At 47.4% G+C, this 24,636-nt stretch overlaps 1 protein-coding gene and 1 long non-coding RNA gene across 3 annotated transcripts in view; one reads left to right on the plus strand and one right to left on the minus strand.

The window, feature by feature from the left end:
- Positions 1–7,531, minus strand: part of LOC125488301 (DNA polymerase delta subunit 4-like) — a 20,094-nt gene extending 12,563 nt beyond the window's left edge. For both annotated transcript variants that reach the window (XM_048621247.1, XM_048621248.1), the window contains exons 1-3: positions 6,942–7,531; positions 6,618–6,713; positions 5,262–5,373 (exon numbers count right to left, since the gene is read on the minus strand). In XM_048621247.1, the coding sequence (XP_048477204.1) occupies positions 5,262–5,373; positions 6,618–6,713; positions 6,942–7,029 (296 nt within the window). In that variant the 5' untranslated portion in view covers positions 7,030–7,531. The remainder of the gene's footprint in view (positions 1–5,261; positions 5,374–6,617; positions 6,714–6,941) is intronic.
- On the plus strand, positions 6,853–23,515 carry LOC125488302. Its single transcript, XR_007266274.1, has 2 exons — positions 6,853–7,093; positions 23,132–23,515. It is a non-coding gene; the product is annotated as an uncharacterized LOC125488302 (long non-coding RNA).
- The last annotated feature ends 1,121 nt before the right edge of the window (positions 23,516–24,636 follow it).

Raw genomic sequence — 24,636 nt, forward strand, 5'->3', positions numbered from 1 at the left:
AGAGACCTCCTGAGATGCAGGAGTGTTTGAGAGAGAGGGGATTAGAGGGACCTCCCCAGATAAAGGAGTATCAGAGAGACAGAGAGAGAGAGCGAGAGAACATTAGAGACACCTCCCCAGATACAGGAGTGTCAGAGAGAGAGGGGTTTAGAGACACATATCCAGATGCAGGAGTATGTGAGAGAGAGAGAGAGGGTTAGAGAGACCTTCCTAGAAACAGGAGTGAGAGAGAGAGAGAAAGAGAGAGACAGGGTTAGAGAGAGCTCCCCAGACACAGAATGAGAGAGAAAGACTGGGAGGGGGTGCGATTAAAGAAACCCCCGCCCCCACCCTGTCCCCAAGATACAGGAGAGTGTGAAAGAGAAAAGAAAAGAGAGGAAGAGAGAAAGGACGAGAGAGAAAGACATAGCGAGAGAAAAATCTCCCCAGATAAAGGAGTGCTGGAGTGGGTTTGAAGTGACCTCCCCAGATACATGAGTCTATGTGTGTGAGAGAGACAGACACAGAGTGAGAGACCTCCCCAGGTATAGGATTGTGAGAGTGAAAGAGGGATTAGGGAGATCTCCCCAGGTAAAGGACACTGAGAGTGAAAGAAGGATTAGAGAGATCTCCTCAGATACAGGAGTGAGAGAGATGGTATTGGAGAGATCTTCCCAGATACAGAAGTGTGGAAGAGAGAGAGGAGTGGGAGGGTGGGATGTTAGAGAGACCTCCCAATTAAAGGAGTATGAGAAAGCGAGAGAGAGGGCTGGAGAGACCTCCATAGATATAGAAATGAGTGACAGAGGAAGGGATGGGTTTAGAGAACCACCTCAGTCACAGTATTGTGTGTGAGAGAGAGGGTTAGACAGGAGTATGAGAGAGAGAAAGTTAGACAGACCTCCCCAGACACAGGAGTGTGAGAGTTAGTTGGTTAGAGAGAACTCCCAAGATACAGGGAGATAGCAAGAAATGCAGATGCTGGAGTCAAAGACAAGACAGTGTGGAGTTGGAGGAACACAGCAGGTCAGGCAGCATCAGAGGAACAGGAAAGTTGACATTTTGGGTTGGTACCCTTCTTCGGAAATTTCCTGCTCTTATGATGATCCTTGACCTGCTGTGTTCCTCCAGATCCACACTGTATTGTCCCAAGATACAGGAGTGAGAGAGATAGAGAAGGTTTGAGAGGCTGCTCCAGATGCAGGAGAGTGAGGAAGGAAAGGTTAGAGATATCTCTCCAGGTGTAGCAGTATGAGCAAGAGAGAGGGGTAGAGATCTCACCAGATTTAGGAGTGAGAGAAAGGAGATGAGAGAGACATTCCCAAATACGGAAGATTGTGTAAGAGAGGAAGACGGTTAGATAGACCTCTCCAGATACAGGAGTGTAGTGGAGGTGGGGGGTGGTGGTGGGCATTAGAGAGACATCCCCCATTAAAGGAGTGTGAGAAAAGAGAGAGAGAGGGTTGGAGAGATCTCCACAGATACAGGAATGAGAGAGATAGGGAGGGGTTAGAGAGACCACCTCAGAGACAGCAGTATGTGAGAGAGAGGGTTAAAGAGACCACCCCAGATTAGGGAATGAGGGGTGCGGGGTTAGAGACACCTTCCCAGATACAGAAGAATGTGTGAGAGAGGGAGAAGGTTAGCGAGAAGTCCACTGATACAGGAGTGAAAAAGTGAGGGATGAGGGGGTTAGAGAGACCTCCCCAGATACAAGAGAGAGTGTGTGTGTGTGTGTGTGTGTGAGAGAGAGAGAGAGAACGGGTTAGGGAGACCTCCCCAGATACAATAATGTGTGAGATTGAGTTGGCGAGACCTTTCCAGATCCAGGGGTATGAGAGGGAGATAGGAGGTTAGAGAGACCGCCCTGAGACAGGAGTGTGTGAGAGAAAGGGATGGTTAGAGAGAGATCTCCCAGGATACAGGAGTGTGAATGTGTGTGTGTGAGAGAGAAAGAGGTGATTAGAGAGACCTCCCCAGATACAGGAGTGTGTGTATGTGTGTGGGAGAGAGGGAGAGAAAGAGAGAGGTTTAGAGAGACCTCCCCAGATGCAAATGTGGTTTCATAGAATCCCTACAGTCCACACTGACTATTGCAAGAGCATCTCACCTACACCTAACCCCTTACCCTATCCCTGTAATTTCCCATGGCTAATGCACCTAACCTTCACATCCATGAAAACTATGGATAATTTACCATGGTCATTCCACCTTCCTGCACATCTTTGTATTGTGGGAGGAAATCGGAGCACCCGGAGGAAACCCACGCGGGCATGGGGAGAATGTGCAAACTTCCATAGAACTTGGGTCCCTGGCGCTGTTTGAGAGAGAGAAGGTTAGGGAGACCTCCCAGATACAGGAGTGTGACAGTGAGTGGGTTCGAGAGACCTCCCAAGTTACAGGAGTGTGAGAGAGAGAGTGTGTCCCAGATACAGGTGAGTAAGGAAGAGAGGGTTACAGATGTCTCCCCAGATACAGCATTGTGTGAGAGAGATAGAGATAGAGATACAGGAACAGGTGTGTGTGTGTGTGCGTGTGTGTGCGAGAGAGAGAGAGAGTTAGAAATGATCTCCCCAGATTTAGGAATGACAGAGAGGGGATTAGAGAGACCTTCCCACATAAGAAGAGTGTGTGAGAGAGGGAGAGGGTTAGTGAGACCTCCACACATACAGGAGTGAGAAAGTGAGGCAATTAGAGAGACCTCCCCAGGTGTAAGAGGATGTGAGAGAGAGGGTTAAAAAGACCTCTCCAGATACACGAGTGAGGGGGATAGAGAGAGGGTTCAGTGAGACCTCCCCCATTAAAGGTGTGTGTGAGAGAGGGAGGGGTTAGAGAGACCACCCCAGAGATTGCTGTGTGTGTGTGTGTGTGTGAGACCGCCCCTGATACAGGACCGTGTGAGAGAGAGTGTGTTAGAGAGACATCCTCAGCTACAGGTGTGTATGAGATAGAAAGGGTTGGAGAGACCTCCACAGGTCCAGGAATGAGAGATAAAGGGAGGGGTTGGAGAGACCACCCAAGAGACTGCATTATGTAAGAGACAGAGGGTTAGAGGGACCACCCTAATACAGATGAGTATGAGAGGGGGTTAGAGAGACTCCCAGAAGATACAGGACTGTGTGTATGTGTGAGAAAGAGAGAGAGGTTTAGAGAGGCATCCCAAGATATAGTAGTTCAGATGAGAGATAGGGTTAGAGAGATCTTTCCAGATGAGGAGTGAGACCCCATTACAGGGACTGAATGTCTGAGTCGCTGCCTTCTCTCAAAGGTGCTTGGATTCCATACTTTCAGTACCTGATTTAGACGAGATCTGGTTTCATATCCGGTAGGACAGCTTTGAGTCGCACGCAAGTCACCTTTCTCCTTCTCCTAATCCTAACGCTCCACACCAACAATACATCAGCACTAAGAATGAGGACTAGGTGTATACTGTTCAGTCCCTTAAACTTGTTTTTGTCATTTGAGACCATATCTGATGTGGTAACCTGAACTCCACTTTCCAGTGGCTCTCCCTCCCTTCCTGATCAAAACTCTGTCTAACTCAGCCTTGAATATGTTCACTGCCCCCACCCTGCTATACACATACATACATACACACACGCACACACACATCCATGCACCCCCAACACTGCTGTTTGAGGGGGAGAGAATTACAAACACTCCCCACCCTCTGTGAGAATAAATTCCACCTTTTCTCAGTCTTAAACAGGAGACCCTTTAGTTTTAAGCTCTGCTTCCCCGTTCTAGACTCCCCCACAAGGGGTAAGCCCTCTCAGTAGCCACCCTGTCCGTCCCTGTCCTCAGAATCTTATATGTTCAATAAGGTCACCTCTCATTTCTCCGAAACTCCAATGAGGCCAGGCCCAACCTGCTCAAACCTCTCCTCATTAGATAGAACCCCCTTCATCACAGGAATAAGCTGAGTGAACCTTCCTCTGACCTGCTGCCCGTGATGGTGTGTGCCTCGTTCAATAAGGGGGCCATAACCACGCAGCTACTCCATGTGAAACCTCTCCAATATCCTGTACTGTTGTAGCGAGGCATCCCGACTTTTATCCTCCATCCCCTGTTTCACAAATGGTCTCCAGATAATCAGCTTTCCCAGTCATTCGCTGCATCCGTGCACTAACTGTGAGTCATAGACTCATAGAGAAAGGCCCTTCAGCCCATCATGTCTGAGCCAGTCAAAAACAACCACCTAACTATTCTAATCCCATTTCCCAGCTCTTGGCACATGTGTATGCCTTAGCATCACAATGTACATCTAAACACTTATTAGAGTCATAGAGTCGTCCATGCTGACCAAGTTTCCCAAACTAAACTAGTCCCATTTGCCTGCATTTGGCCCATATCCCTCTGAACCTTTCCTGTTCATGTACCTGTCCAAATGTCTTTTAAATATTGTAACTGTACCTGCATCTACCACTTCCTCTGGCAGTTCATTCCACACATGAACCACCCTCTGTGTGAAAAATTTACCCCTCAGGTCCCTTTTAAATCTTTCTCCTCTCACTTTAAAAATATGACTCCCAGCTTTGAACTCCTTTACCTAAGGGAAAAGACCTTTGCTATTCATCTTATCTAAGCCCTTCATGATTTTGTAAACCTTTGTAAGGTCACCCCTCAACCCAATTTGCTGAGGGTTTCTGCCTCTATCATCCTTGTAGTAAGTTCTAGGTTCACATCACCCTCTGGGTGAAAATACTTTTCCTCACATCTTGAAACCTCTAGCCTCTTACCTTCAATCAGTACCCCCTCGTCATTGATCTCTCCATCAAGGGGAAAAAAATTATTCCTGTCTACTCTATCTGTACCCTTCATCATCATGTATGCATCAAACATTGTCCTTTTCTCATTCCCTTCTGCTCCGAGGAAAACAACCCCAGCCAAACCAATCTCTGTCTTCATAACTGAAACTGTCCAGCTCAGGCAACATCCTGGTAAATTTCTGCACCCTCTCCAGTTCCATCATATCACTCCTATAATGTGGAATCCAGAACTGGAAACAAAACTCTAACCCGGATCTGACTGTATCTCAGCGTCCTGCAGTTGCTTTTCACTTTAGGACCATTCTGTGTTGTTTGTATTCCATGCACACCCCTGTGCTAAACTGTAGCTACATCCTGGCTGCCCACTTCAGTCCCGACCAGTTTTTAATGTGTTACTCAGCCACCATGACTATGGATGATGTGGAAAAATTTCACATCCACCCAGAAACAACCAATCTCCCTCCCCTCCAGCCACAGCCGTGTCCCCACCACAGAAAGTCTGAAAGAACGTACCTCTCCTGATACTTGGTTTCCTTCTTATGATAAAGGAGTAGCTCCTTGATGTACTGCGGAGGTCGGAGACCCATCCGGTTAGCTCGTTCCCACCTCTCCATTCGCGTGATACCTGTGCAGGAGGGGATGGACGTGGAGTAGAAACAGGCAAAGAATTGGGCAATTATTCACAAGATGCAAAACACTCAAACGGCAGAATTTGCATCACCTTTGTATACTGATGTGCTGTGAAAAGGGGTTGCCATTGAGAGAAAGGTTGCGCCAAACTTCAATAAAGCGGTGATTAGAAAGTAATTCAAAGAACTAGAGATTGGCTGCAGGGCAGAATGAGGCCCTTCGCCCCTTGTATCATGCGAGTCCTCTGAGGGAGCAATTTATCGGGTGAGTTTCAACTTGTTCCCTCCACCCAACTTCTCAGATATTGACCCGATTCCATTTTGCAGCCTCGATTGATGCTGCCTTCCCCACACTCTCAGGCAGCACGTTCCAGATCCTAACACTTGATTGTCCCTGCCTCCCCCACACTCTCATGCACCACGTTCTAGACCCTAACCCCTCGATTGACATTGCCTCCCCCACACTCTCAGGCAGCACGGACCAGACCCTAACTCCTTAATTGACCCTTACTTCCCCCACACTTTCAGGCAGCACATTCCAGAAGCTAATCAGTCAAAGAGAGAGGGAGGAGTGATGGGGCTGGAGGAGGTTATAGAGATAGGGAAGGGTGTATGGGCCAAACATGGTTATAGAGATACGAAAGGGTGAAGAGTGTAGAGTTTCTCATTATTAAGCTTTGTGATTATTTAGGGCCTGAATTCAGTCTCGCCATGAACCCTCGCTGCTCTCAGTCTGGCGGTCCTTCACATCTGACAGTTACTGTGGATATGAGACACCTGAGGACATGTGGCATTTGAGAATTGTCGGTATCTACGCTGATGTGGGTCGTACAAAAGCCCACTATATTGTGCTGTGTGGGAGAAATCGAGATGGGACTGAAGTGAGAAGGCATTCAGAGGAGACAGAGAACCCATAGGCACCATGCCAAAAGGAAATGGCCCAAGGATCCAGTCCGAGCATAGTGTTTACCCCAAATTTTGAAGTGAGGCCCAGTACACACAAGACTGCTGGCTCTATGCTGGGCCTTGTGTTGAGTTGCCTGATCTCCATCAGACTGTGGGATAATGAGGCCTAATCCATACAGCAAGAGATTCGTACAGAGCTTGGGGAAGAGCAGGCTGCGTGGTGGTGGTGTGGGGGGTGGGGGGGGGGGGGGGGGGGTAATGTGATCGGGACTAATCAGAAGGGGCGGAATGGTCTTGGCCAACTGCTGAAAGAGGTTTTCAGGCTGTAACCTACCACAACATGGGCCGTACTCCCAATGTAGATCGAAGGCCTTGAGCATCTCGAGGTGGTCCCTGCTCGGGCACAGAGTTGCTGCCGTGTCCGTGAGGCCTGTGGAAGAGGAGGAGGGGAGGTTAGTGGTGGGGGCACGATAAGAGAGAAATGGTCAAACCGAGGAGTCTGTCATCGACCAATCCCTCCAAAGTTCACCTTCCTGCTCCCTGCTCCGCCCCTAATGCCTGACCTCTTTCACTGCCCCTCCCTGTACTGTCTCTCTCACACCCTTCTACAGCCGCTTCCCCATTCCCACCACTGTGACCCTCTCCTTCTCCCATTCACCTCCGTTGCTTGGCTCCCTCTTTAGTGTTGGCACTGCCCTCTGGCCTCTTTTGACGACAGGGTACGTGCTTGTGACCTGTGACTGCATTCTGTAGTCCCAACTCCAAACAGAACGTCTGGCAAAGGGGTCGGCTTTGTCGTGAGGGGACAAGGTGAGAGATGAAAGATTGGGGAACAGAGAGAGGGAGGGAGAGGTGTGGCAGAAAGATAGGGACAAAAGAGGGGGATTAGGGTTTAGAGGTATGGAGAGAGATCTGGACAGATGGAAGGTCAGGTACAGAGGGACCGGGAGAAAGAGGGATAGAGAAAGATGTGATGGATGGAGAGGCAGTCCGACGGTGAGGGACAGTTTCTGGTGAACTGAGCGCAGCTGTCAGCTCTCTGGGCTCGCTGCTTCCTGAATCTGCTGTCAAAACACGGAAGTAATCTCCTGTTCAGAGAGGGGAGGAGCTCGGCATAGAGAGAGAGGAAAAAGCACGCACTGTCGGGGGAGACTGGGAGAAACAGATGGAGACTGAGACACAAATACAGAGATAGAAAGAGACACAGAGGGACAGAGAGAAAGATACAGCGAGAGACGGAGAGAGATAGTGACGGAGTGAGAGAGACAGCGTGATAGTGACAGAGTATGAGAGAGAAAAGCAGGAACTAACGCACGTATGCGTGGCTTGCTGTCTAAAACTGACCTGGCCTTCAGTATCACCTCGCACCTCCTTAATCACACTTTCTGTCACTATGTCTGTCTGTCTCACTGTTTCACGATCTCTCTCTCTCTCACTGTTTCTGTCTGTCTCAATCACTCGAGCAATCTCTCTGTCACTGTTTCTCTGTCTTTCTCTCTCTGTGTCTCCTTCTGTCTCTTTGTCATTCTCAACTCTCTCTGTCTCCCTCTTTCTGTCTCTCTCCCTCTGTCTCTATCTCTGTCTTCATCTCTCTATCCCTCTCTCTCCCTCTTTGTCACTGCCACTGTCTGTTTCTCCCTCTCTGTCACTGTTGCTCTATCTCTGTAACCGTCTTTCTCTCTGATACTGTCTCTCCCTCTCTCTCTCTGTCTCTCTCCATCTGTCTCTAATTCTGTCTGAGTCCCTCTCTCTGTTACCATCTCTCTCTGTCACTGTTCTCTCAGTCTCTCTGTCCCTCTCTCTCTGTCACTGTCCTTCTCTCTGCCACTGTCTGTCCCCACCTCTCTTTCTCTGTCTCTCTCTGTCTGTCTCTAATTCTGTCTCTGACTCCCTCTCTTTCTCACTCTCTCTCTCTGTTACTGTCTCTCTCTGTCACTGTTTCTAACTCTCTCACTCTCTCTGTCTCACTTTCTTTCCCTCGTGGCTTAATCTTGTGCAGTTTTGGTGAAGTGTGAGTTGTGTTGTGTTGTGTTATTTTTGGGCAGATTCTCGCCATGAGTCCAAGTGAGTTTTCCCACTGTATAATAACACCATTTGCTTCTGACCTTGCCCCACTGTGCTTCTCTCTCTCTCTCTCTTGCCCAATTCTAGCCTCATTGCCATTCCTGGGACAACTCACCACCACCAAGATATCCTGGAATTCTCTGAGTTCCCATCCCCCTATGCCATCATTAAAACCCCTTGTCCACTTGGAAAAGCACTGTCAGCCCAGGACTTGCCCTCTGCCCTCCTGACATTTACCCCAGATGTGGTGGTGGTATTGTCCCTGGGCAGTGACCCAGAACTCCTGCTTGATGGTGTAGCTCAAAGCTGGAATGCTGTCTTCTTCCAGGACCAGCAAAGAAGGGCACAATCCCAGATTCATACCAACCCATTATCTGAATTTGTCCCCTGGGCCAGTGCTGGATGACTGGAATATGACGACGCAGAAGTTATGCTGCACTTATGCAAAACCCTGGTTAGACTCCGCTTGGAGACTGTGGGCACATCTGGGAGCATCTTAAGAAGGATAGATTGGCCTTGGTGAGTGTACAACGTAAGTTTACAAGAATGATACCTGGATTTCAGAGGCTATGTAATGAGGAGAGGTTATACAAAAGTGGCCTGTTTCCTCAAGAATTTAGAAGGTTAAGTGGTAATCTGATTGAAGTTTTCAAGCTATTAACAGGAAAAGAAAGGGTAGATAAACTAATTCCACTGGTTGGGTATTCTAGAACTAGAGGGCATTGTCTGTCAATTAAGGCCAGAATGTTCAGGAAAAATGTTAGGAAGCATTTCTACACAAAAAAAAGATGATAGAAGTCTGGAACATACTTCCACAAACAGCAGCAGATGCTGGATCAATTGTTCATTTTAAATCTGAGATAGATGCATTTTTGCTAAGCAAAGGTATTGATGGACATAAACCAAAGACAGGTATATGGAATTCAGCCATAATTAGCCATGATCTCATTGAATGGTGGAACAGGTTTGAGGAACTGCATGGCCTACTCCTGCTCCTATGTTCCTAAGAAGGCGAATGACCTCCTCAACTCCACCTGTATAAGTGCCATCATCTCCGCTCCAAACCTCTCACTCACTCCATCCCTGCTACTGCACCCATTGCCCACCACAGCTCTACCTCTCTCATTATTGCTTGATAAAATCTTCCCTCAATTACTCACAGCCGCCATTAACACTGCCCTACTCACTCACTTGGGTCACTTCCCCTCCGAGACCGACAGCAACAGCAATGTCACCCACTTTCATCTCACTTCATACTGAGCTCTCTCTCATTCATCCACCTTGTTATGTGGAGAGGATCTTGAATCTGATGTCCCAAGTGGCTGACTGACTGTGTCCAAGCCTGCAGACTGGTATCAGCAGCTGCCCCTTGAATCACTTTTGTTGAATTACAACAATTACTCATTCCTGTCTGGAACTAATGTAAAAGATGAGCGGCCTCTCAATTGTGGCTCACAAACAAGCTCAGGGGTAGTATTAGATATAAAGAGGAGACATCTAAAGTTGCCAGAGAAAAACAGCCATTCTGAGAATTAGGAGTATTTTAGAATTCAGCAAAAGAGGATAAAAAGTTTGCTCAAGGAGGAGGGACTAGAGAATGAGTGTAAAATTGCAGGAGACATAGAAACTGACTGTAAAAACTTCTATTGATACGTGAAGGAAACTAGATTAGTCTTTAGAATAAAGGGCACAAATAACCTCCCAGAAATGTCAAAGGGCAGAATGGAGAGAAATCAGTATTAATAAGAGAATAGTGCTGGGAAATTAATGAGGTCAAAAGCTGATAGATCCCCAGAGGCTGATTATCCATATTCTAGAGTACTAAAGGAAGTGGCCCGGAAATACTGGAATTAAAATTTAAAGATGACAGCTCGCTATAAACTTCAGGTCAGCTCAGTATGGGTAATAAATGTTGAGATGGAGTGTTACACCAGCTCATCTGTTGCATCTGGATCCTCAGTCTGCCTTGAACTGTCTCTTACTTGAACCTATTCAATAGCATCCCCATCCCAAGAGCAGCATTGCATTGACGGTGTTTACAAGGTGGGTGCGCACAGGGTCAGATAGAATTGAGGGAGCTTTACTCTGAATTTAACCCAGTGCTGTATCTGTCCTGGGAGTGTTTGATGGAGCCAATGTCTCACCGCTTTGTTTTCTCTCTCTGTTTCTCTGCCACGTGGAGACACTTGTTGAGAGGACAAGTTAAGCTGAAAGGCTGTCGACAGATGAGAAATTGAAACATTGTCATAAGAAAGGAGATTAAAAGAAAACTGAGAGAATGGGAGGGGGGCCTGAGCTAGTAAAAAACACTTCTCATATTTCAGGAGCTTGGAGCCTGTTGGTGACAGGGATCTTTGCTGATGTGCATATGTAGCCCCAGGCTGCATGGGGTGGGGGGGTGGAGAGAGAGAGAGAGAGCTAAGAACAGAGAGGAGGGGGGACGAGTCTCCCATGCAGGTAGCGAGTGGAATGACAGTGTGAGAGAGGATGGGAGTTTTTTTGATGATGGGGTTGGAGGGGGGGAAGGGGAGTGGGTGTGTGGCAGTGAGGGAGGGAGTTGAGAGCAGTGGTACTGAGAGAGTGAGCAAGATACTGACGGAGGGTTCATAGAATCATAGAATCCCTACAGCATGGAAGCAGGCCATTCAACCCATCAGGTCCACACTGACTCTGAACAGCATCCGACCGAGACCCACCCTATCCTGTAACCCTGCATTTCCCATGGCTACCACACCTAGCCTACTCGTCCCTGGACTTTATGGGCAATTTAGCATGACCAATCCACCCAACCTGCACATCTTTGGACTGTGGGGGGGATAGTGGAGCACCGGATGAAACCCACACAGACATGGGGAGAATGTGCAAACTCCACACAGACAGTCGCCTGAGGGTGGAATCAAACCTGGATTTCTGGTGCTGTGAGGCAGCAGTGCTAACCACTGAGCTACCATGGAAGGCAGGAGAATGGGGTTGAGAAATATATCAGCCATGTTTGAATGGTGGAGTAGACTTAATGGACTGAATGGCCTAATTCCATTCCTATCTCTTATGGTCTTAGGCCTGTTTTCTCTCAGACAGTGATGACTCTTTGTAACTCCCGCCCTGAAACAGGCTGGGGGACATATTTCCAAAGTTGAGGGACATAGATTCTGGATGAGTGATGGCAAGGGCGGAGAGGTTATCAGGTGGGAATGTTGGTTTGAGGTTACGGTCATGGTGTTGTTGGATAGCGGAGCAGGCTCGAGGGGCTGAATGGCCTTGTATTGCTCCTAATGCGTTGGTACAAGTATGATCTTTACCTGTCCTAGGGCCTAGAGTGTGTCCATAACCCCCTCCTGCCACACCAAGCCTATGGATTGGGGGGCTCAGAGGTCAGGCAGCAGGCAAATTCCTGCTGTTCCAAGAACAACTGCAGAGAGTGAGCATCATTGTTGTGGTTTGATATATCTCCTGTCTGCCTCTCTCTCCCCCTTGCGCTCTCTGTCACTGTCTCAATCTGTCTGTCGCCCTCTGCGAGGAACGCAGCACACTTTGATGTCCAACATTTATCTCCATGTGGGGCTCATGTGTGAAGAATGAGAGACAGAGACAGAGAGAATGACAGAAAGTGAGAGAGGGAGAGTGAGAGAGACAGAGAATGAGAGAGAACCACACAGAGAGAGAAAGAGAGCAGGAGATAGAGGGACGGAGAGATAGTGGGAGGGATAGTTGGAGAGAGATAGAGGGAGCGAGAGAGAGAACTAGGGAACAGAGAGTGAGAGAAGGGTTGGGGGGTGAGAGAGAGATAGAGAGAGAGAGGAGAGAGAGTGAGAGATGTAGAGGGGGAAAGAGAACAGGAGAGAGAGAGAGTGAGATATAAAGGGAGGAGCAAGCAGGTGTGCGAGTGAGGGAATTAGAAAGATAGACAGGAAGGGAGCAGGAGTGTGAACAAGAGAAAGAGAAAATGGTAATGTTGGCAGGACTACTGAGTGCCAAACTTAATGGGGTGTGAGTCCTGCTGCCAGTAAAAACAAACACAAACCAGCACCTCATGCAAGTATAGCAATCTACACTTACATTTGGCCTCGATGCAGACAAGGGGAAAAAAAAATCCATAAGTGACTTGCTAGGGACCTAAACCAGATCCAAGTTTCACTCTGAGACTGGGAGGACATATTGAGACCATGTTGATAGGAAACCCGGTCAGAGAGTTTGTGTTGACAGAGATAGGGAGACGTGTAGGGGCTGCAGTAGGTTGCAGAGATAGACAAGGGTGTAGAGGCTGGAGGAGATTACAAGGATAGAGAGGGTGTAGGGGCTGGAGGAGGTTACGGAGTTGGTGGGGGCATAGTAGCTGGAGGAGGTGACAGAGATAGGGAGCGGTGTAGGGGCCAGAGGAGGTTACAGAGATAGGGAGGGGTGTAGGAGCTGAGGGTGGTGGTATTGATTCGGGGAGGACCACATAGGATTTAGGAGCAGAATTAGGCCATTCGGCCCAACAAGTCTGCTCTGCCATTCTGTCATGGCTGATATGTTTCTCAACCATATTCCTATGCCCCCTCCCTATAACCTTTGATCCCCTTATCAATCGAGAACCTGTCTATCTCAGTCTTGAACAACTCAATGACTCAGCCTCCATAGCTTTCTGCAGCAATGAATTCCACAGAGTAACTGCTCTTTGGCTAGAAAAACCTGTCCTCATTTCAGTTATAAAGGGTCGTCCTTTCAGCCTGAGGCTGTGCCCTCAGGTCCTCATCTCCTGCAAGTTCAAACAGCTTCTCTATGTCCATTGTATATTATGTAAGTTTCAATCAGATCCTCCCTCATTCTTCTAAACTCCATTGAGTAAAGACCCAGAGTCCTCAACTGCTCCTCATATGACAAGCCCTTCGCCCCTGGGATCATTCTTGTAAACCTCCATCGGACTCCCTACAACGCCAACACGTCCTTCCTTAGATATGGGGCCCAAAACTACTCACAGTTTTCCAAATGTAGTCTGACCAGAGCCATATACAACCTTGTCCGTGCATTTCTGCCCTTGTATTCTGCTCTGTCAAAATGAAGATAACATTTTATTTGCCTCCCTAACTGCCAACTGAATCTCCATTTTAACCTTAAGACAATCCTGAACTAGGACTCCATGGTCTCTTTGCCCTTCAGATTTCCAAATCCTTTCCCCATTTGGAAAATAGTCTACCCCTCTATTCTTCTTATCAGATTGTGCACCCTCATACTTTTCCTCATTGTTTTCCAACTGCCACATCTTTTCCCGCTCTCCTATCCTGTCCAAGTCCTTCTGCAGCCTCCCCGCTTCCTCAATGCTACCTCTCCCTCCACTTTGTGTCATCTGCAAGGTTGGTTGTGACTCTTTTGGTTTGGGAACAGCAGGGTTTCAGATGCACTGTGTTTTATGGAGGGTAGTACAGTGAGGAGATAAGTGATCCCATCCTTATGCAAAGTAGTGATGTATCCTGAAGTTTCTACCGCCATTGTAAAGGGTTCCAGGAACACCGGGAGCTGATGAAGTCTCTACATGAAATATGCTGCGTCTTTGTCTGTATAAACCCAGTGTCAGAGCAGGGGCCAGTAAAACTAAATAAAAACTGAAAGAACTGAGGATGCTGGAAATCAGAAACAAAAACAGAAATTGCTGGAAAAGCTCAGCACGTCTGAGGAAGGGTCACTGGATCCTGAAATGTTAACTCTAATTTCTCTCCACAGATGCTGCCAGACCTGCTGAGGTTTTCCAGCAATTTCTTTTTTGTTTGTGACAGTTGTACTAAACCTGTATAAAACAGTGGCTCAGCCTCTGCTGGAGGATTGTGTCCAGTTCGGTGACCTGCACTTTCAAAAGGATGTGAGGGGAGGCAGTGGGAAAGATGCCGGAGAATGGTTCCAGCGATAAGGAACTTCAATGACATGGACAGATTGGAGAAGCTGGGCCTGTTCACCTTAGAGAAGAGAAGGTTTAATAACCACTGTGCTTTTCATTCCCGTGGTAAAGGAATACTTGTTTGAAGAGGGGGAGGAGAGGTTGAGAGTGAGAGAAGGTTTAGGGTCCAAGCACATTCTGACACACTATTAGGAGGATTAGGGTTAGACTCTCTCATTGAATGTTGAGAGACATCGAGATGTGAGAGCTCAGGATCAGCACATACAAAGAGGGGAAACTCTGGGTGTGTTGAAAGCTGCCTGAAGGAGCCTCATTGCAAACACCCAGCATATTGTTCATCAGCTCATTACCGAGAGTTTAGAGAAGGAACTGACAGGGGCCCTCACCCTGAGAAGGAGAGACAGATAGACAGACAAAGAAAGGGAGGGAGAGAGAGAGAGAGACAGAGAGAGAGAGAGAAGGAGGATGAAAGAGACAGAGATGGAGAAACACAGCGAAAAGGAGACAGAAACTGACAGAGAGAAAAGGAGGGAAATGGAGAGAAAGGAAAAGAGATGGACAGGGAGAGGGAAACAGAGGACAGAGTGAGGGAGAGAGTGAGAGAGATGGAAGAAGACAAAGAGAGGGGGCAGGGAGACAGAGAAAGAAAGAGTGACAGAGGGTCAGTGTGTGTGAGTGGGAGCCCATATCCCAGTGAAAGTCAGTGTGTATGGGACGGTACCCAAATGAGAGTCAGTGTGTGTGTGGGACCCATACCCCAGTGAGATTCAGTGTGTGTGTGTGGGAACCTGTACCCCAGTGGGAGTCAGTGTGTGTGTGGGACCCATACCCCAGTGAGATTCAGTGTATGTGTGGGACCCATACCCCAGTGAAAGCCAGTATGTGTGAGGCCCATACCCCAGTGAGAGTCAGTGTGTGTGGGATCCTGTACCCCAGTGAGAGTCAGAGTGTATGTTGTGGGACCCAGTACCCCCGTGAGAGTCAGTCTGTGTGTTGGACCCCATACCCCAGTGAGAGTCAGTGTGTGTGGGACCCCATACCCCAGTGAGAATCAGTGTGTGTGGGACCCCGTACCCCAGTGAGAGTCAGTGTGTGTTTGTGCGTGTATGTGTGGGAACCGTACCCAAGTGAGAGTCAGTGTGTGTGAGACCCTGTACCCCAGTGAGAGTCAGTGTGTGTTTGTGTGTGTATGTGTGGGACCCACACCCCAGTGAGAATCAGGGTGTGTGTGTGGGGCTCGTACCCCAGTGAGAATCAGGGTGTGTGTGTGGGGCCCGTACCCCAGTGAGAGTCAGGGTGTGTGTTGTGGAACCCAGTACCCCAGTGAGAGTCAGTGTGTGTGAGGGACACCGTACCCCAGTGAAAGCCAGTGTGTGTGTGGGGCCCATACCCCAGTGACAGTCAGTGTGTGTAGGACCCGTAACCCAGTGAGAGTCTGTGTGTGTGTTGGACCGCGTACCCCAGTGAGAGTCAGTGTGTGTGGGACCCCATACCTCAGTGAGAATCAGTGTGTGTGGGACCCTGTACCCCAGTGAGAGTCAGTGAGTTTGTGTGTGGGACCCCATACCCCAATGAGAATCAGTGTGTGTGGGACCCCTTACCCCAGTGAGAGTCAGTGTGTGTCTGTGCTTTTATGTGTGGGAGCCATACCCCAGTGAGAGTCAGTGTGTGTGGGACCCCGTACCCCAGTGAGAGTCAGTGTGTGTTTGTGTGTGTGTGTGAGACGCATACCCCAGTGAGAGTCACTGTGTGTTGGACCCTGTACCCCAGTGAGAGTCAGTGTGTGTGGAACCCCGTACCCTAGTGAGAGTCAGTGTGTGTTTGTGTGTGTGTGTGTGTGGGAACTGTACCCCAGTGAGAGTCAGTGTGTGTGGGATCCATTCCCCAGTGAGAGCCAGTATGTGTGGGGCCTGTACCCCAGTGAGAGCCAGTGTGTGTGGGATCCATACCCCAGTGAGAGTCAGCGTGTGATGTGAAGTAGGGCAGAGAGAGAGGGAGAGAAACAAAGTGAATGTAAGTATATGCAAGGAAAGAATATGAGTGGGAGAGAGTGAAAGAGGTTAATGAACTTCAAGATGCTGGAAGTTTGTCTGTTTCTCGTGCCGGGAATTCTGCTGATGTGGTTGTCTCAGCATTGATTATCTCTCGCTTTGGTGAAATGAGTCAATGGTGAGGAATTGTCCATGCACTGACTGAATAGTGACCACACAGAGGCAGTCTCTGGTGACGGACAGCTGAATTGGTGAGATGACCCTGTCTCTTGTCTTCTCTGTCATAGTCAAAATGCGGGATTGACTCATTCAGACTGACGATCATTCCAACAGAGCACAGAGCTGAATCAGCACTGACCCATCACCTCCTTCCTTTCCTGTCCCCCTCTCTCTTTCTCTTCACAGCACAGTGCTCCATTCTGGCTGGCTTACTTCCTGTCCTTCCTTTTTGACCCTTTGTATCCCTCTCTCTTCATCCCTGTGTCTTTCTCTTCTGCCTCTCTCTGTGTCTCACTCTCTCTGTTTACTTTATTTATTCTCTCTGTCTCTTATTCCCTCTCTCTTTCTGTCCCTCACTTTATCTTTCTCTGTCTTGCTCTCTCCCACCCTCCCTCTCTTTCCCTGTGTTTCTGCCTGTATCTCTCTCTGTCTCTCATTCTGTCCATCTTTTTATTTTTGTTTTGATCTCTGCTTCTCTCACTTTCTCTTTGTTTCTCCATTTACTTTTTGTCATGTTCTCTCTATATTTATCTATCTCTCCCACTATTTTCTCTGCATGTATATTTCTGTCTCTCTCTGTTTACCTCTCAGTTTCTGTCTATCACGTCCTCTTTGTCTATTTCTGACAGTCTCTGCCTCTCTCTATCTCTGACTCCCACTCTAATTGGCCTCCTCTCGCTTCTGTGTAACAGGCTGGAAAAGGGCCTGAATGGCCTCCTCCTGTTCCCTGTGTAATGGGCTGGAGAAGGGGCTGAATGGCCTCCTCCTGTTCTTGTGTAATAGGCTAGAGAAGGGGCTGGATGGCCTCCTCATCTTTACGTTGTTGAATTCCGTCCACCTGATGCGGGATTGGTGGGGGTGTTGGTGGGTGGGGGTTGCAAGATTGGAGTCCAGCAGCCTCAGACTAACACTGTCGGGAGATCACACAACGCCTGAGAATTGGCACCAAGGGGTCTGCACGCAGAGAGACACTGGCACCACATTGAAACCAAACACCAGGCAGCTTCATTCCTTCAGAGTGAAGCAACTAGCTACGTTCCAGACCAGGCTCAGCATCAGCATCGGCATTCTGGGAAAGATTCCAACAGCAACTGACATGCTCTTCACTCAGAAACACATACTCCCAGGACAGGGACAGCACAGGGCTAGATACAGAGTAAAGCTCCCTCTACACTGTCCCCCATCAAACACACCCAGGACACAGACAGCACAGGGCTAGACACAGAGTAAAGCTCCCTCTACACTGTCCCCCATCAAACACTCCCAGGACAGGGACAGCATGGTGTTAGATATAGAGTAAAGCTCTCTCTACACTCTCGCAATCAAACACTCCCAGATGGGACAGCATGAGGTAAGAGAAAGTGTGCACTCCTTCAGTACTGGCCTCTGACTGTGCAGCACTTCCTCAGAACTGACCACCTGACTGTGCAGCACTCCCTTAATACCGACCCTCCAACAGTGTGGCTCTCCCTCAGCACTGACCCTCTGACAGTGCGACTCTCCCTCAGCAGTGACCCTCTGACAGTCCAACCGTCCCTTAGTCCTGACCCTCTGACAGTGCGGCACGCCCTCAGCGCTGACCCTCTGACAGTACAGCACTCCCTCAATCCTGATCCTGTGCATTCTGGGCTGTTTTCTCTGCAGTGTTGTCTTTGATGTGCTGATTCAGAGAGATTGAGCAATGGTTATAATCAAACACTCCCAGACAGGGTACAGCATGGGGTAAGAGACAGTGTGCACTACTTCAGTACTGGCCCTCTGACAGGGTGGCACTCCAACAGTGCAGCACTTCCTTAGAACTGACCCTCTGACAATGCAGTACTCCCTCAACACTGACCCATTGATTGTGCAGCGCTCCCTCAATACCAAGTCTCCGACAGAGCGGCACTCCCTCAGCACTGACTCTCCGACACTGCGCCTCTCCCTCAGCACTGACCCTCTGACTGTGTGGCACTCCCTCAGTCCTGACCCTCCGACAGTGCGGCACTCCCTCAGTCCTGACCCTCCGACAGTGCAGCGCTCCCTCAGTGCTGACCCTCCGAAAGTGCAGCGTTCCCTCAGCGCTGACCCTCCGACAGTGTGGCACTCCCTCAGTCCTGATCCTGTGCATTCTGGGCTGTTTTCTTTGCAGTGTTGTCTTTGATGTGCTGATTCAGAGAGATTGAGCAATGGTTATAATCAAACACTCCCAGACGGGGTACAGCATGGGGTAAGAGACAGTGTGCACTACTTCAGTACTGGCCCTCTGACAATGCAGTACTCCCTCGACACTGACCCATTGATTGTGCAGCGCTCCCTTAATACCGACTCTCCGACAGAGTGGCACTCCCTCAGCACTGACCTTCCGACAGTGCAGCGCTCTCTTAGCACTGACCCTCCGACTGTGTGGCACTCCCTCAGTCCTGACCCTCCAACAGCGCGGTGCTCCCTCAGCAGTGACCCTCCGACACTGTGCCTCTCCCTCAGCACTGACCCTCCAACTGTGCGGCACTCCCTCAGTTCTGACCCTCCGACTGTGCGGCACTCCTTCAGACCTGACCCTCTGACACTGCAGCGCTCTCTCAGTCCTGACCCTCCGAAAGTGCAGTGTTCCCCCAGCGCTGACCCTCTGACAGTGCAGCACTCCCTCAGTCCTGATCCTGTGCATTCTGGGCTGTTTTCTCTGCAGTGTTGTCTTTGATGTGCTGATTCAGAGAGATTGAGCAATGGTTATAGGTGCTGACAGCTCTCAGCCTTTGATGATGTGTGACATATTGGAGCAGGTGTCTGGCGTGTGTGAATCTGGTTTTGGAGCAATCCTTCGAAAGCTGCACCTGCTTTGAACATCTCCGATTTCGTCACTGTTTTTGTCGAGAGTGCCCATGGTAAACCATTCAGACAGTTGGGAACATCAGCTGTGCTTGCCTGTTGTATTTTTTCTCTCCCCCTTCTCCCTTTTCTCTCTCTTTCTATCTCTAAATCTGTCACTCTCTCTCTTTTTGGCACTCTGACTCCCACTCTCACTGTCTCTGTGTGTCTTCTTTGTCTCACTTTTTCTGACTTTTTGCTTTCCTCCGTCTTTCACTCTGACTGTCCTTCCATGTCTCATCGGTCCATTTGTCGCTCTCGCTGTATATGTCTCTCATTCTCCCTTTTCTCTCTCTCTCTATTTCTCTCAGTCTGTCTCTTTCTCTGTGTCTGCGCATTTTTGTCTGTCTCCCATCCTTTGCAGAGGGGTACAGACAGGTTAAGTGAGTGGGCAAAAATGTGACAGATCGAATAGAATGTCAGGAAATGTGAAGTGATGCACTTCGGCAGGAAGAATAGAGGAGCTGAATATTATTTAAATAGACCGCAGAAAGTTTTGGGAGTCCTGGTTCATGAATGACAAAAAGCCAGCATCCAAGTTCACTGGGTAATTGGGAAGGCAAATTGAATGTTGGTCTTTATTTCTAGGGGAATGGAGTATAGAACTGGGGAGGTTTTGCTCAATCTGTGCACAGCACTAGTCAGAACACAGCTGGAATACTGTGAACAGTTTTGGGTCCCTTATCAAAGGAAAGATAGACTGGCATTGGAGGCGGTCCAGAGAAGGTTCATTCAGCTGATTCCAGGTATTGAGGGACTGTCTAATGAGAAGTTGTAGGTTGGGCCTATACTCATTAGAGTTTAAAAGAATGAGAGGTGACCTTAATGAAACATGCAAAGATTCTTAGGGGACTTGACAGGGGAGATGTGGAGAGGTTGTTTCTCCATGGGAGAGTCTAGGACCAGAGGGCATAGTCTCAGAATAAAGGGGTGCCAATTTGAGACAGAATGAGGAGGAATTTCTTCTCTCAGACGGTTGTGAATCTGTGGAATTCTTTACTGCAGAGGGCTGTTGAGGTTGTCGAGCTAAGTATATTACGGGGGATTATAGGGATAGGATGGGTGTATGGGTCTGGGTAAGATTTTCTTCAGAGGGTCAGTGCAGACTCTTGGGCGCAAATGGCATCTTTCTGCACTTTAGGGATTCTCTGATTCTATTTTGGTATTCAACGCTGGGATGGAAAGATATCTAATTAGTAAGGAATCAAAATCAAAGAAGACTGTGAAGGCGAAGTCACTGATTACATTAAAGAAAGAGATACACTTTATGCACAGATTATTGAAGGTGGCAGGACAGGTGGAGAGAGCAGTAAATAAAGCACACAATGTCTACAACTTTATTAATAGCAACATGCAGTCCAAGAGCAAAGAAGTGATATTGAACTCGTACAAGGCACTTGTTGGACCTCAGCTGGAATATTTTGTACAGTTGTATGCACCGCATTATAGGAAAGACTTGAATGCTTCAGAGAGAGTGTAGAAACGATTTACAAATATGATTCCAGAGATGAGAAACTTGAGTGATGAGGATAGATTGAAGAAGTTGGAACTGTTCTCCTTGGACAGAAGAAGGATGAAAGGGAATTTTTTTTTCTTTATTCATTAACAGGATGAGGGCATCACTTTTAGGCAGCATTTATTGCCCATCCCTAATTGCCCAGAGGGCAGTTGAGAGCCAACCACATTGCTGTGGGTCTGGAGTCACATGTAGGCCAGACCAGGTAAGGATGGCAGTTTCCTTCCCTAAAGGACATTAGTGAAGCTGTTGGGTTTTCTGACAATCAGCACTGGATTCATAGTCATCATTAGACTCTTAATTCCAGATACTTTTTATTGAATTCAAATTCCACCATCTCCTGTGGCAGGATTTGAACCCAGAATGTTATCTTGGTTTCTGGATTAACAGTCCAGCAATAACACCACTAGGCCATTGCCTCCCCTCAATATGATCTGTTAGAGGTTTTCAAAATCATGTGTAGCGGCCGGACAGAGTAGATAGGCACAAGCTGTTCCCATTTTTAAAAGAGACAAGAACAAGAGGGGCAGAGATTTAAACTGATGTGAAAATTAAACAAGGGTAACATGAGGAAAAGCCTTCACACACAATGAGTGGTTAGCATCTAGAATTCACTGCCTAGCAATGTGGTGGAGGCAGTCAAAGGGGTGTTGTTTGGTTATTTGGATAGAAATATTGTGCAGGGATATGGGAAAAAGACAGGAGATTGGCACTAGGAATGATGCTCGATTGTAGACCAATGCAGGCAGAATGTTCAGAATGGTATCCTCTACTCCATCACAATTCTATGACTCAGAAAAATGACAAGGGTGAGGAATTTTTTAAAAGTTATTTAAGAAAGGTGGTAAGGAAAAGCCAGGGAACTATAAACCAGTGAGCCTGACTCAGTGGTGGGTAAGTTGTTGGAGGGGATTCTGAGGGACAGGATTTACATGTATTTGTAAAAGCAAGGACTGATTAGGGATTGCCAGCATGGCTTTGTGCGTCGGAAATCGTGTCTCACTAACTTGATTGAATTTTTTGAAGAAGTGACAAAGAAGACAGATGGATGCAGAATGGCAGACTTTCTAAATATGTACTTCAGCAAGGTCTTTCACAAGGTTCTGCATGGTAGACTGGTTAGCCAGGATAGATCACATGGAATCCAGGGAGAGCTAGCCGATTGGAGACAAAATTGGATTGAAGGTAGGACACAGAGGGTGGTGGTGGAATGTTGCTTTTTGAACTGAAGGCCTGTGACCAGTGGTGTGCCACAATTTCAGTGCTGGATCCATTGCTTTTTGTCATTTATGTTAATAATTTGGATGTTAATATAGGAGGAATGGTTAGCCAACTTGCAGATGACACCAAAATTAATAGTACAGAGGACAGTGATAAGGGTTATCTCAGAGTACAACAGGGTCTTGTTCAGATGACCCAATGGGCCAAGGAGTGGCAAATAGAGTTTAATTTAGATAAATGTGTGGTGTTGCATTTTGGTAAGGCAAATCAGGGCAGAACTTGCACACTTAGGAGATCCTGGCAAGGGTTGCTGAACAGAGAAACCTTGGAGTGCAGGTTCATAGTTCCTTGAAAGTGGGGTCACAAGTAGACAGGATGGTGAAGAAGGCGTTTGGTACGCTTGCCGTTGTTGGTCAGTGCATTGAGTATAGAAGTTGGGAGTACAGGACATTGATTAGGCCACTTTTGGAATACTGCGTTCAATTCTGGTCTCCCTGCTATAGGAAGGATGCAGTGAAGCTTGAAAGGGTTCAGAAAAGATTTACAAGGATGTTGCCGAGGTTGGTGGATTTCAGCTATAGATAGAGGCTGAATAGGCTATTTTTCCTGGACCATTGGAGGCTGAGGGGTGAACTTATGGAGGTTTACAAAATCATGAGGGGCATGGATAGAATGAATAGCCAAGGTCTTTTTTCTAGTGTAGGGAGTCCAAAACTGGAAGGCATGGGTTTAATGTGAGAGGGGAAAGATTTAAAAAGGACTTAAGGAGAACTTATTCACCAGATGTTGGTGCGTATGTGGAATGAGCTGCCAGATGATGTGGTGGAGGCTGGTACAATTGCAACATTTAAAAGGCATCTGGATAGGTAAATGAATAGGACGGGTTTAGAGGGATATGGGCCAAATGCTGGCAAATGGCATTTATTTAAATTAATATAGATAAATGGTCAGCTTGGACCAAATGATCTGTTTCCGTGCTATACAGTTCTATGTCTCTCTGAATCATTCTTAGCAGCTGATGATAGAGTCATAGAGATTCACAGGATAGAAAAAGGCTCTTCAGCCCATCGAGTCAAAATCAACTACTGAACTATCTTAATCCTGTTTTCATGCACAAGGTAGGCAAGTGAAACAAAAGGGCACAACACAGGAGGAGGGAAAAGGTATAATTGAATGGGGGAAGAGGAAATGATGCTGCTGAAAGTGGCAGAAGTACAGAGGTCTGCAACTGACAGAGGAAAAGTGCTCCCCAATCCAGACATTCAGTCTAAAAGACCAGAGTCCTGCCCTGATGAAGCACTCACCTTGGCACCAAGGTTCCCCAGAGATGAATGGAGCTGATTCCAGACCAACTGGCAAAAAAATAAATACCACATATATCATCAGAAGAACTGAAGACTTTAGAGATAACTCATGAAAGGCACATGTAGAGATTGATAAAAGTGGGACTGACTGAAATTAGCAGAATTTGGTACGTGAAATAAAGTTGGCATTAGAGATAATATGTGTAAGATAATGTGTCAGTGCAAAATGGTGTCCACAATTTTGTTTTTTTCCTTTTATGGAAAGAGGGATGTTTGGAAAAAGACAACATTTTAAAATTTATTATTGGGAAGTGGGTATTGCAAGTTAGACAAGCATTTACTGCTCATCCCTAATTGCCCAGAAGATAGTTTTGAGTGAACCATGTTGCTGTGGTTCTGGAGTCACATGTAGGTCAGGATGGCAGATTTCCTTCTCTCAAAGACGTTAGTGACCCTGATCGGTTTTTCTGATAATTGAAAATAGTTCATGGTCATCATTAGACTCTTAATTCCAGATTTTTATTGAATTCAATTTCCACCATCTGCCATGTGGGATTTGAAGCTGGGTTCCCAGGACATTTCGTATATTGTATTCTTGTAGCTTGCTGCAGTCATATGATATATGTTTAACTTGCTTTCACTTTCCAAGTATGAGGCTTAGAAATACGTAGTATAAAACTTTGTAACAGATTGACAAAGGGGCTGAATGGCTCCACCTGTCCCCGTGTTTCAAAAAGCCGCTTGTAATTTGAAAAGACAGAAAGCTGGACAATTCAGTAAAGATTTTGAAACTAGCACCTTTATTTATGATGACATGTTAGAAGTTTTTGTAATAAATAAATTAAATAACAGTTCAAATAAATAAATATTAATCATAGAGCGGTTACAGTCTGTAGGATGTGTGTGCTGTCACATAACCCACCCTGCTAGAGAAGAAAGAAACAACCATGGGAGGCTGAAATTTCCCTTCTCTTCTCTCTCTCTAACCCAGGGATCACTGGACAGTGATCAGGAGCTGGAACCCTGGCCGATTTCCCCGGACCCTCTTTCTCTCTAATGCAGTGTATTATATCGCCCCTTCTCTCCTACTAACCAAGTGGTTGCTATTGGGGCTTGGCACTGACCGTGGTGTTTTATGCCCTGACCTGGCCTGTTTTGGGAGCAATTTATTCCTCGATGGATCTGCATTATTTTATCTGAATTATTATGGATTGTGAGGTGGCAATTTTCATCCTCATTTCTATGAGGCTTTCCCTCTTCATGCATATTCCATGACACCCTTTCTCTGAGACTCACTATTTTTGCCTGGTCATTGGGCC

Source organism: Rhincodon typus, unplaced genomic scaffold (genome assembly GCF_021869965.1).
Source record: "Rhincodon typus isolate 14 unplaced genomic scaffold, sRhiTyp1.1 hic_rhity00000241, whole genome shotgun sequence".
In the NCBI taxonomy this organism is placed as follows: Eukaryota; Metazoa; Chordata; class Chondrichthyes; order Orectolobiformes; family Rhincodontidae; genus Rhincodon; species Rhincodon typus.